We start from the raw sequence: 14348 nt of genomic DNA on the forward strand, positions 1-14348 counted from the left end.
AGACTCCATTGACAACAATAGTAATTTTTCTTTCCTTCAGTAATTTGTATTACTGTGGGACTTTGGTATTTTTAGCCCTTTAAATACACCAAAGTCACACAATAGCACAAACCAACTACTGGAAATGAGGCTAAATAAAACAGACTAAACACAGACAACACAAACAAAATGATGTTGACTTTAGACTGTAGGAAAAGTCTTCAATGTGGGAAATTACTTTTCTCTTGTGGGCAATCCAGAATTTTAATATTGAGAAGCCACAGGGACTAGATGTAAGGCTAAAGTTGTAGAGTACAACTAGTGGAGTTGTAGAGTTGGCAAGGCTCCAGGATATTTATCTTTGAATCATCCTCCCAATGAAAAGACTTGGGAAGCAAATAGATCCATAAATACAGACGGGTTTTCAGTAGCTTGGGGCTGTGTAAACGAGACAGATTTATTTATAACACTGCTCTGTCACTGCAAATGAAATAAGGCTGCATAATTGATGTCAGGAAGATAAAGCGCTTGAGATGCGTCCAAAAATGGGCCTGGTCCTCAGAGAATTGTTTTGTTCTTTCATCAAGCTTTCATCAACTTCAGCACAGTAAGAACTGCTACGACTCCACATCCCTCTGGGTTTGTTCCGAGAAGCAGGTTTACTGAATTACAGGGAAAATGCTAAGTAACACTGGAGTTTTTTTTTATATCAAGTCATGTTCCAGATTTTAATAGATTATTGTAGGTTTTACTTTCCAGGTTAAACGTCATTAGTAGTAACAAAGCATTATGCATTCACTTCTGCTGTGTTTGCTGAATTAACAAGAAAATTATTTTAGAATTAGGAGATTAGATAAAGGATTTTTGCTATTTTTTCTGAATTAATAAGATAATTATGTCACACTTACGAGATACGTTTTCATGAAAAAAATTCTGCTCTTAATTATTGAGATAATTATCTCAGAGATAAATATTTATGAAAAAACCCAAACCAAAAGCTGGATTAAATTTAAGAGACGGGACATGTTTGCCTCCATGAAATCGAGCTAAATAAAAGCTTCTCTTGAGATTTTGAGGTATCTCAGAAAACAATGATCTGCTCTGACTTGTCACAAACTGAAAAATGGTGTTTGTATTAATTATTAATAGTGTTTGTTTTGTTTTGGTTGTAATATATAGCATTGGGTTGAAAATTATGATACTTATTCTTCAGTTACTTGTAACATGTAATGTGTACGTATACCATTTTTTCCAGACATAGTTTTTCCCTTTGTTCAAAGTGCCAGAACTCTGGGTGCTAGAGACAAACACTGTTTTGCATTAGCAGCTTTTAGTTTGATGTATTTTATTGATGCCCAAAGGGAGACACTGTGCCCTCCTTGTCCCCTCGGATTTGTGCACAGGCTCAGTCAGCCCCTGCATTAATGGCTCAAGGACATTTCAGCAGCTTGCTGACTGGATACGATGCTTAAAACCCCACAGGTGTTTACAGTACTTAGTTAACCCCACCAACACTTTGAGTTGGTCTTTTGGGGTATTATTAGCATGATTAATCATTACTGACACTTTGTTTTTCTTGTTTTGTAGGACATAGGGCCTATTGGACCAGATAAAAACTGGAAGGGCATTGGAATTTCCCTGCTGGTTATTGTGGTGGTGCTCTCACTCATTGGACTATCCATTGTTCTGCTGTCAAAAGGTGAGGTTCTCCACAGATCAGTCAGTTTCAACTTGTTATTCCTGTGTTTAGCATCCGTTATTTTCTATATCACATCATTGTCCTTTTATAGTTTGCCAGTGGTGCAGATAATATTCAGATTAAGTAAAATTATTAATGCCATACTGTCAAAATACTCTGTTACAAGTAGTTAAAAGTCCTGCATTGGAAATTTTATTTAAGCAAGTATTTAAGTATGCAAGTATAATCAAGCAATGTGCTTAACGTATTAAAAGTAAAAGTACAGTAGTAATGCCGACAAATGTCACCTGTGACTGTTATATCATATTATTATTACTCATGGATTAATGTAAAAGCAGGATGTTACTGTTGTAGTTAGTTGAGTTGGAGATTGATTGATTTACCCTGTGAAGATTTTTCTTAATCCTTTGTATATATATTTTAAGACTTAAGTCACAGTTGACGTTTGATCCATTGATGACAGTAATGTGTTTATTTTTTTCTTGCAGATGATGGTGGTAAACCCTTTGGTTCACAGTTGACACTGGATGACCTCTTTCAAAGAAACTTCCAAATACATGATCCAGATGCAAAGTGGATCAGCGGTAAGTACATACAAATACAAATTGCCGCAATCACTGCAATAAGTTCTGAAATGATATGAAAACTTTTGTGTCACATGCATTTAGTGTAGTCTTTAGTAGACTGTAGTGATGGTAAATATACCATAGTTAAGGTTTGAGCCAAACCTTGGTATGTGCAGCACTTGAGGATGAAAATGGTGTAGGTTTTTGGTTGGAAAAACATGTGAAACAATGGAAAAGGCATTAAATTTTTGCTATAGACTACAATAAACTTTATGTACAGTACATAGCCTACACAAGTTCGTACAAACATGAAACTGAGACCAAAATCTGTCTGTACCCACATCCTTATAACCCAAATGAGCCCAACTCATACTGCTAATTTTAAAGCACCAACTTGACATGATGTTATGTTTTCATTACTTTGTTATTCCTTGTTTAAAGGGAACAGTATATGTTTACTTTCATTAATAAACAATAGTTTACAGCAATTCTACCAGATCTGTGATCTGTGAGACTGTTCTTAAGCGCAGCAGTGCTTTGAACAAAACATCGGCTAACATCAGTTTGCTAACAAGGTCACAGTGACCATTTGAAAAAGCTGTTGCTTAGGAGGTGTAATGTTAATTTGCTCACCATCTTAGTTTTGTGTGTTAGCATGCTAACATTTGCCAAGTAGCACTAAACACAAATACAGCTGAGAGTGATGGCGATGTCGCTTTATTTGTACTAGGCCATAAACAAGTATTGGTCACATTTTAATTTTGACCTGATGATGGCGTAAGATGGGAAGTGAAAGGAACGCTGGAGTTACAGGTACATCCTGTAGGGAACATGAATGTCGCTACCAAATTTTATGACAAACCATCCAATTACAGTTGACATGAATGTCAAAAATAGTTATCATCCAACCAACTAACCGCATTACATTACAACATTAAACTGTAGATTATACAGCACGCTTATTAGTCTGAAATGAGGTAACTTTTTTGTGGGAATTAAATGCTGTGTTATGTACCACACCGGAGTGGCAAAAGATGTATTTGGGGTGGATTGTGGGTATATAGTATTCACATCCTGCTCTCTAGTGGCTGGCTTAGGCAAAAAACACATTGGTTAAGGTTAGGTTAAGGAAATATCATGGTTTGGACCAAAATCTTAATAAACTTGTATTGCCTCGTGTTTCAACTCACTGCTGACTTTTTCTGTGTTAAACCAAGACCCTGATCTGTCCCTAACCTTAACCGTGTTAATGCATGCTGCTTAAATCTGTTTCTGATCAAGGTACGCCATATTAAGCAAAAAGGGTCAGATGTCGCTTTAGCCTTTGACTATGAAAACAAAGCCAATTTCTAAACTGCTGAATCAACTGTGTCAAACAGAAGGTTCCTGAGCAAAATAGGCTTTATTTCTTTAGTGTTTTACATAATGTCTCCCTTTGTTTCCTCTGACACCAAAGATTAGCTTCTACATTTGCCCACACAAACATCACATGAGATACTGAATGTAACAACCAGCATCGGAAATTTATATGAAATTAATGACCAAATGTGATAAACTCAGATCACTAACGTTACAGACAGTCCGTTTTAATTTTGGAGCTGAGTACAAACACTGGCTTTTTTTCAGCACACACACAGAACTGACAGTGAGCAGACCATTAGGAGACATTCTCTGATGTGTATTGGATTAGGATCACATACCCCACCTTTAAGGGATGCCAGGAGAGATGTTTGTGTCACCATCTAACTTCTTTTTTTCCCTTAAGAAGCACATCTAACAGACTCTTTTCCTGCAGACACCATGAATAACATATCAGTTACCACTTTTCGTAATCTAATCCAATCCATTTTATTTATATAGCACATTTTATAAAACAGGTTTACAAAGTGCTGCACAAAGAATTAAAAAAAGCACATACAATACAAACAAATGGTCCAGAAACAATCGAAGGGCAACAACAGAAGACCAGACAGCTCTCATGCTGAGTTAGAGTTCATGCCTCTACAGGTCAAAACTGCTGCTGAAAAAGCGCCCCTGGTTTTTAACCTGGTTTTAGGAGTGACAAGCCGGAGCTGATCAGTGGACTTTAGTGACCTTGAGGGGTTGTAATCTTGTAAGAGGTCTGAGAAATAGCGAGTTGCCAACCCATTTAGTGATTTTAAAAGAAACAATAAGATCTTAAAATGTATTCTAAAATTTCACAGATTGTTGCAGGTAGCCCAGGTCCACAGGAAGGACAGCACCAGCCCAACTGGGTCCAAACACAATGACCTCAGTTGTATCTTCATTAAAATTTTAAAAGTTAGAAGCTATCCAGACCTGAATATCTATGGAATAGCCCTCTTCTTTTAAGGCTCTGATGAATGGTTTGTCCGTCGAGATGTTAGTATTGGTACTGTGAAGCTGTCTGAGATGTCCTTCTTCTGACACGACTGATGAAGCTCAGCATGTGTTCAACCAGGAAGACTGTCTTCAGAAAAGTTCCATTTTTTTTTTTTGTAAAAAGGTTGGCTTTCTCAAAAAACACAACTCATTTGCTGTTAAGTTGTTCTAGAAAAAAGTGAAAGGCCATGAGAACTTTCAATGACTCTTTAGAGATAGTATTCTCTGTTGTGCTGACCTTGTTGAAAGGTTGCCTTGATTCTGTCATCACTGTTATTGGTATGGGAATGGTTGTACATTGCAAATTCATTCAATTCACTTTCCTCTCGGCCCTGGTGTCCAGATTTTGGTGAGTAGGTAATTGAGTGAAAAGATAATGAGAGTGAGATTGAACAGAGTGAAGGAAGTGGTCTTAAATCTCACGTCTGAGTGATTTGCAGGAACCTGTAAAAGCGCAGGTGGGTCCAGAGAATAACTGGATCAAAGTGGCCTGCGGACAGACATGTCCTGGTTTCTATGTAGTGTCCGAGGGTTTTTAGAGTTTCAGTGGACCCAAAGATTACTATGGGCCCGAGTACAGACTAGCTAGAGAGAGTAGATTAGGTGTACTTCTCTGTTTATTCTCTTTTCAAAATAATTGTAACTCAGTTATTTGCTCAACCCCTCAGCCTGTTTTTATTTTCCATTTAACTCTTTTAACCCTGATTGTACACTGCACTGTAACTGTTATTATTTTTTAATGTGTATTTTTTCAATTTCCCCATGTTGCTTTTAAACTTTTTTATATTTCCCTGTTGCTTTTATGTTTTATGTAAAGCACTTTGAATTATCTTGTTGTTGAAATGTGCTATACAAATAAACTTGCCTTGCCTTGAGTTTTGGGGTTGCCTCTTCGAGAGTCACATTTCATATTACTAGTAATCTTCTCCATTGTAAATGTAAAAATACTGAAAAATTCAGCTTTAAGATTGGAAACCTCGGCCCTTGCAAATTTCAACCCAACTGAGTGCACAGCTCCTTATGCTTCAAGCTTCTCTGATTGCACTGAGCCACATTTCAGTGAAAGACAAATGGAGTGTTCATTGTGGCTATGAAATGACAGGTAGAATTCAAATAAACAAATATGAAAGCTGCTGCAATGAAGACAATTTTAATGTACCTCTGTAATAGCTTGATAATAAACCCTTGCTGCTGGCTGTTGTGTTCTCTGCACTCTGACACTGCAAAATCTTTATCACTCTGCAGAAACCGCATATCAGCAACTGACTGGAAAAATGTCTCATAAACTGTATTTTTAAGTCTTTAGTACAAGTGAAACATCTACCAATGTGTAAGAATGTGTGCAATGGGTTGTTGTTTCTTTTTTCCTATGCAAATCAGCTATTAACAGTTTAAAGCATAATGTGAATATTTATACAAGTAACTACATTGATTCAAAAGGGTCACTTGCTTCAAGAAAAATCACTCTACTGACAGATTTCTTTAAATTTTTATAAAAACATGACTAGAACTATATTGTAGATTACATTTGCTCAGATTTCACATTTCATTTATTCAGTATTTACGATAACATAATGCATTTTTTTCAAACATTTTTTTGACAAAATGTTGACGTATTAGTATGACCAGACCTAATTTGGACTCTCTGCTCAATTAGTGGATCTTTGTGTGTTTGAGAGCCAAGTACATTTGAAAACCTGCTTCATTATCACAGACAACAACTCACCCCATGGACCGCGGTGCCATTAATGTATTAATTCCAGCCCCATGACAGCTGCTTCACACTAAAATGATAAGTCAATCCAGTGTCCGGGGAAAAAGTATCCCATTACTGATTTTTTGGTGTTACATCAGGGTGGTATTTTTGCAGAGTTCCCATATGGTAGACAGTGAATGAGTGTGTTGCAACCATAACACACAGTATCAGCTAAGAACATCAAACCAACCATTTTTTTGAAGTGAACATATGTAAACAGTAAATATGGCCGAAACATGGATATTCACCTGGTAAATTTTTGAAAAAATTGTGTAATAACTGTTTATTAGTTTCTTCTCATCAAATTTACAGTTACAGTTGCATTCCAGGTGGATTAGAAGATATTCCGTTTATCATTATAATCAGTTGGATGATGGTTTTGATGGTGATATTGCTATTAAAATATATATTTTATACCAGGCAAGGATGAAAATACAATATTTTCCTTTATTGCATCTCCATTTACTCTTTAATAGCAAAATAAACAGGTTCATTTACAGCTGATTATATTTCTTAGCTTCTGATCTATCAAAGGAGACCAGAATTGCCTAATGGCCTAATGGCTGAGGAGTTATTACTGATTCATTTTGGATGTAATTTTAGGCGTTTTTCCTGGAAATAGTCTGTTTCCAAGAGGTTAAGGTTAGGAGACCTTAGTCATCATGGTTCCATAATAAATAACTGTGGCTTAAGTTAAGCTGCGGGTAAACTCCACCACATTTTAGTGACTGATAAGCACCCGGACCCCCTCCCTCTGAGGACTATAATAACATTGCTTGACTGTCAAAGTCATATGGACTCTACAGGGCTTTGTCACTTTAATGTAAACGTACAGTTAATGTGTTGATCACGCATTGTTTTTCTTTGGAAGATATGGACAATGATGATATGGATGATGATATGGACTTATCAGGACTAAATAAGTATAGTAAATATAATTTTTCCATTCAGCATTCATGTTCAAACCTGCTATTACACCCACAAGGATTGACAGCCCTGAAAACAGATAACTACCACCTACAAACAACTGACGATGTCTAAATCTAAAGATATAAAAGGGCACAGCATTGCATTGTGGGATCCTACAATTCCCACAATGCAACTCAATAAGGCTCATTAAAACACACATTTTAAACACACATTTAAAACCTACTTAAAAACAGCAGCTGTACAATGTCTATTTTTTTGTTGTTTAGAGTGTTTATTGCAGATGCTATGAAATATTTCATGTAAGTGTTTTTCCAAGCCAGTGGAACTTTATATCGTGTGCCTGATGGCAGTAACTGGAAAGAGTGGTGGAGGCTTTCCTGATAACGGAGCGGTTGTACAGTTCAGATAAGGGGGTTTGTGGTGAGCCTATGATCTTACTGCATTGGCTTATCATGCGGGAGATTTTGGTTTTATGTTTGATGGTGAGGAGGTTGTACCAGGATGAAATGTTGAAGGTGAGAATGGATTCAGTGAGTGAACAGTAAACCAGAGTTAAAATATCCTTGCTGACATGAAAGGTCCTTAGTTTCCTCAGCAGGTGGAGGTGCTGTTGTGCTTGTAGCATACGGTAGTTTTGTTAGCCCCTCACTGCGTGGCACATGTCCTTGGATACCCAGTTTGTAAGACAGGCTTTCGTTTAAACATATGTTGTCACCAAATCCAAACTGAGAGAATATCCCTCCAGAGCTACAGAAGGCATAAATTATAATGTTTTCACAGGCTGTGTAGAGTCCTTGTGTCTAAAACATTGAAGTGTAACATTAGGGTAAAATACCCACTTATGCATCCTGAATCAACAATGCTAAGTCAACAATGAAAACCATGTCTGGTGTTTTTAGCGATACAACACCATCAAACTTTATTGTTGCGTAACAGCGTTATAACGGGGGATTTCTTTCATTCTTGACCTTAGAAAACAGTGACAAGTCATTGAATAAATTGGGACACTTTTAATCAAGGCTGAGATTGCATGTCACCTTTATCCTGTGAGCCTTTATTGATGGAACTGTTGTCAACTCTGGAGGACAGTAGCCCCATTTTCCAATTACTTTTGCTGCAAAATGTTTTATATAAGCATTGATTTGATACATGCACAGAATATAAATATGCAAAAAGGACGGCGGTTTGTTGTACTGTGGGTAAGGTTTTTTGGATGACAGGAGCCCCTTTGAGGATTTCCTTGCCTGTTGAACACAAGCAATCCATCTGTCTTTCATATTTATTTTCCTGTGATTATACTCAAAAGTGTTCTGAATTTTTGCTAGTCTATAGCCCTCTTGGCTGAGATTGATGCCTCAGAGCTTATTCATTGACATTTACATGAGATGGGGACATTGAAATGATTTAGGCTTGTCAAATGCATTAATGGAATCAGGCGTCCCTGTAGTGTGTTGGTTTGGGATTAGACTGGAGTTATTGCAGGCATTCCTGTCAATGTTTCCACTGTTGAAAGTTGAAGTGTAATCTCATTCAGCTGGCTTGTCTTAGACAGATCCTCCTAAATGAGTCTTTGCTGTTGTTGTTTACCTCTCTTGTCAACCAGTCTTCTCAGGGGCTCAACTGGCATCTGTCCTTCACCTAATTTTCTTGCTTGTTGTGTACTGAGTCATTATTGAACCTTTTCAAGTATCTTTGATGCATGCTATTGGCCGACTTGACCCATTGTTTTTGACAATGCCCAACATATTAGTGATTCTGTTGTGTCTGTGCAGAAAGTAGTGTTCCCCTTTGTGTAGCAACTCAGAAAGTAAGGTTATAGAAGTTGGTGGAGGGGTTGAGTAGCATGAATACTTGCATTCTATCAAAGTGCCAGTGTTAACATATTCATGTTTTGCAATGTGTTAACATTTGCTACAGTAATTAGTGCTAAATACAAAGTACAGCAGATGCTAATGGGAATGTCAAAAGTTTTAAAGGTATTTGGTTTTAAAGCAAAGTATTGGACCAATGAAAATTTTGACCTGATGATGGTGTTAGATGAAAAGTTAACAGATCATCAAAAAGAGTACACTACATCCTGGGGTGGACATGAATCTAAATACCAAATGTCATGACACTCCATCCAATATTTGTAGAGACATTTCAATAAAACCCAAATGTCAACTTGCACGAGGCATCACCAAAGTCAGCAGGGTTCATCATATGGGAACCATGAATGTCAGTACAAAATTTTGTAAAATATTGTTAATAACAATTCAAATACATTGTCAATGAAGAAAATCCAGAGTTTTGGAGAAACGTCTAAAATCAGCATTATGTCTGGTGATGGGGTGGATGAGACCAGTGTATTGTGCTGAGGCATTGTGCAATGTTTGTACATTTAATCCTGCTGCTGCACTCTACTGATACTGAATTTGAACACTCCTCACTGCTGAACTTCCAAACCACAATCAGACTACAAATGATCAAAACAGCCTAAAGCACACTGTTAAATATGTACATAAGAATTCATGTGATTCACTGAATCAACACAAAACATCAGCTGTTAGGTTAAAACACATCATTATTTATTCTGACTCCCATCGGCCATGCAGGTCCAGACATTAGCAATGGTAGGGGCTTTTCAGTTACATGCAAATTAAGTCAAGTGGCCACATAAATAATGCAAACTTTGAGCACCACATGACAGACAATCCATGTAGCTGAGGTTGCCACAGCAACACATGCACTGTTGGGTATAGCTTAAATTAACGGAGGTGGAGGTAGAGACAGCCTTACTGTGAGCTCTCTTCTCAACAAATCCCAGTTTTCCAGCAAACTGAATTATATTTTGTTGGTTTAGAAATTGGTAAGGAGAAAAAAAGACAAGCCCATTATAAACTCCAACGTGCTCTGACATCCAAAAACATTACTTTTTACTCCTTTACTCTGGAATCTGAAATCAAGTCTTTAACGCTTTCACAGTTTAACAATCACATAAAGGAATCTCACATTTGGAATGCTGGCTTCTAATCTACTGAATTGTTTCTTGGTTCAGGGTCTATGTGTTATCTGATGTAATTACTCAAACCTTTTAGAAACACAATGACGTGCAGTACTTTGAGCCTGTCTGTTTTTGTCTTAGATGAGGAAATCATCTTTCGGAGCTGGGATGGAGACATTTTGAAAGCCAACACACACAGCAACGAGACAGAACTCCTGCTGAAAAACACAACATTTGTAAGTTTCTTTAAAAATGTGAGCGATTCTTCAAGTGCATTTATATATTTTCGCTCATTTTCATTGGGGATCACAAATCTGTATAACAATCAAGATGCCAGTATCAACAAAATGACACCAAGCAAAAACAAATATTTTAGAGAATTTTGCATGAATATTATGTTATGTTTTTTATTGTATGGAAAATACTATTTTTATTATGACCAACCTTTTATTTTATGAGCGTTTGCCTCATTGTTATTATGGCTGCTCACTTAGCAGGACGCTTTGCTTCCCTCAGCAGGTATTCTGACACTTCTAAGGTTGGGGGTTGCATCAAGACAAAAAAATGTATCTGTGAAGTATTCTTAGTTATAGAGAGTTGAATGAAAAAAACTGTCTTGTTGTGAAACAGAGATCTCATTTATCTCTTGTTCTACCCACAGGCAACTTTTAAGGCCTCAAAGTTTGAAGTGTCTCCAGATCTGAACTTTGTTCTTCTGGGATATGATGTCAAGCAGGTAAGAACCTCTTAATATTTTGGTTGCATAAATTCTTAAACTGGGGTTTCGCTTGGGGTTTGCTAATGCTACAGTTCATGAACTAAAATGATCAGATGTGACCAGCATGAAGAGATCTTGTCTTATCTGTTCTGAGTCAGTGAGTTAAAGTCAACATCGATCCAGCACAAGGGCAAGGGCAGTTTTATAAATATGAGAACAAATGATTTATTTGTGAGAAGAATAAAACTGTAGCAATTCATAAACACTACAACAACCCTGTGGGCGATGATATTTGCAAATATTAATATGTATTAAAAGATAACTATGAAACATGTTAGGACTTGGCCTATTCAATGGAATATTCAAGGGGTATATTTTCTCTTGATAGTATCTGTATTGTGTAAGCCCAGCGCAGTGATGGAGGTTCACAAGTAGCTGTTTGTGCCGAGTCATCACTCAGTGCACTTGTTTTTACAAGTTCTAACATGGGCCAGGTATTAGCCTAAAGGGCAGTTTAAACAGGAAGTTGTTGATGTGTGTCACTCATCAGATGCACTTCCATTTGCGCAAATGTAATAATCCACAACAACTCTGAGACACGCACATGTTACGCGTGTCACTATGCTGCCCACTACTCTTTTTATGCTTCCAGTTTCACATATGCAATGGTGAGCGAGGGAAAGAAAGAAAATCAGTTCAGCTGTGTGGCTTATTGATGTGTTAAATTGATTCGTTCTAGGACAACAATGGTGCTCTAAAGGACAGAGTGAATAATATATATCAGGCTTTGGAGACACACAATATCTGTTTGTGGGATCAATTCATTGTTTATTGTTGTCTTTTCATGGAATTTAAAGAAAAACTTAAACTATCACTAAGTACCCCCTGCCCCAAAAAAACACCAGCATTTGAATATGGATCAGTGATGATACAGACAGGTCTTGTGAAAAATCGGCCTAACTAATTCTGTTCACTTTAATTGCTTTTTTTCATCAGTGGCCTATATTTTCTGAATAACTGTTAGTTGATTGACTCCACAACCACACCTCTTTTGATTGCTGATATTCACAGTTCTTAGTAGTATTTGTTAAAAAGAATGCAGTGAATGTAACATCAGGTTCGGTATTTCAAAATGCATGTCTAGCAAAGTGGACATTTTAGTGAGTAGACAGGCAGTAATAAGGCTACTGTAAACTGTATCCAAGCATGACCCAGAATAGCATCATTTCTTTGTTTTTAGACATGCTTGTCAAGCTAAACCCAAGTCTCAGCAAAGCTTTTATGTTTTATCTGAGTTGTTGTGGTATCTTGTTTGTGAATGTTCTGCGAGGAAATATAATGAAACAAAAAATTTTTGTCCAGATGTAGGTAACATTTACTGCACTGCACACGTTCAGTCAGAAATAAACAGACATTAAGTGGACCAGGAAGTGGACAGTGAAAAAGCAAGCTTGTTGTCTTAAGACCACATTTGTCTGCTTTTATTAGACAATGTTTTTTTCTCTTACTTTCCCTGATAATCTCTGATTGTCACTTTACATTCACTTCTGCACTTGTATTTAGAATGAATTTCCTTTGTAACCACTGCAAATGATAGGTGTATACACTTAAGTAACCGTGTTGTTGTTGGCTTTCTGCAACATTGTGATTGCTTGAATGTCTCGAACAAGCAAGCTTGTTTTGATAACTAGGGGTGAGAGAGAAACACATTTAGTTTCTTGGTCATTTTGCATTTGAGATATTGAGAACTGCACATGTCCATGTTTTCAAAATAATTTAACAAAGAAGTCCGATTCAAATTTAGGTACATGAAGAATAAGAAAAATAGCTGCAGCATTTGTACAAATTAGAGTTCCTCCCAGGTCCCCTTGGTTCTGAGGAACAGAGAGCCAATCTGTAACACGAGTAGGACCTATCAAAGTTATCCTCAGTCTAATCAGGTCATTTTACTACCAAGGGTCTTGGGTCTGTGTTTCAATATGTGTGATACCCAAGCAGATCAAAGCATACTTGTGATTCCCTTGCAATGTGATCTCTTGTGCAATGCTAGACAACCAGTTAACCTTCAAAAGCTCTCCAAAAAACACACAAGGCTTGAATTTTCTTGTATTTTACCGGAGACAGTTTAGAGGAGACATGCCACTCAATCACATCCTCAGTACAACTCTATGCGGAAAGCCCGTAACGGTAAAGATGGTGGTTATCCCGCCCCTCCCGCTAGAAAGCCAATCGTCTGCTTTTAACAGCCAATCGTGTGGTTCCACTGACGTAATGGTCCACATTACTTCTACTGCGCATTCGCGGAAGTGGTGATGCATGCGTAATATTTGTATAATTTGTCAGGAAAAACGCTTTTTAAACCTTATTTTGGGGCAATGTTGTTAAACTCTTTCAGCAATTTTTATCAGATTTTAAAGCTGATTCTATTCATGTAGTTTTTATGTCCCGGTAACCAGCAAAAGTGCAGGAGCTCTCGCCCCATTCATTTAGATAGGAGCCTTGTCTTGTTAGTCCGAAATAGCTGCCCGGAAGCGTTGCCAGGATGGCTGCCGAGTGGCACGACTTGCCTAAAAGGACTTTGATTTTACTGAAGTTGTTTCCTCTTTTGGTTTTTTGTTTGTATTGGTTTGTTTTCTTTTGTTTTGTTTTGTAAAACTGAAACATTACAGAACGAGAATATAAATCAGTACCCAAAACATGAACATGCATACAGACATTACATATGATGCACATTACTATGTTACTACACAATTCCTATCAAAGTGTAAAACAAGCATTGTAGCCTACTACAACATCTACAAGTCACAAAACAATTTGTGAAAACAGTTTGTGCTCACACCAGAAGCGCTGCAGTGCGGCTCTGATGGGTCCCAGCGTCAAGCAGCGCAGAGCTGATGAACTGGGCAGGAAGTCAGACACAGGAACGGCAGAAAATCCCTGTACAGACTTCCGATTGTACATCAACAATAAACAGTTAAATCAGTCAAAAAAGAAACATTTTAACTACGTAGCCTACTTAATCATAGTAGAAGCACAAAAAGCAAGCACTAATCACCAAATCTAACCATGTCTGCAAAATCCAGCAGGCAAAACGCTCTTATTCTGAAATGCTCCCTAGTTGCTAGATGCACCAGTCAAGACGAGGAACGAAAGTGGGCCACAGAGAACTGTGAAGAATGCAGTAGAAGCACAAAAATGACATATTAAAAACATGTCAAAAATCAACTGAGTTAAACTTCATGGCCCACGGAGTCTCCCCCATGCACCCACCTCCACTTATGTGTTCACTCATTTCTTGGAATTAGTCTCTGAACCAAATAAACTACTGATTTTTG

At 37.4% G+C, this 14348-nt stretch overlaps 1 protein-coding gene across 1 annotated transcript in view; it reads left to right on the forward strand.

The window, feature by feature from the left end:
- Positions 1-1443: 1443 nt before the first annotated feature.
- The window catches only part of LOC123973337 (inactive dipeptidyl peptidase 10-like), a 63858-nt gene continuing 50953 nt past the window's right edge, over positions 1444-14348 (forward strand). The window contains exons 1-5 of the mRNA XM_046053275.1: positions 1444-1470; positions 1567-1678; positions 2167-2262; positions 10437-10531; positions 10957-11031. Coding sequence (XP_045909231.1) covers positions 1444-1470; positions 1567-1678; positions 2167-2262; positions 10437-10531; positions 10957-11031 — 405 coding nt within the window. The remainder of the gene's footprint in view (positions 1471-1566; positions 1679-2166; positions 2263-10436; positions 10532-10956; positions 11032-14348) is intronic.

This window comes from Micropterus dolomieu, linkage group LG07 (assembly GCF_021292245.1).
Source record: "Micropterus dolomieu isolate WLL.071019.BEF.003 ecotype Adirondacks linkage group LG07, ASM2129224v1, whole genome shotgun sequence".
In the NCBI taxonomy this organism is placed as follows: domain Eukaryota; kingdom Metazoa; phylum Chordata; class Actinopteri; order Centrarchiformes; family Centrarchidae; genus Micropterus; species Micropterus dolomieu.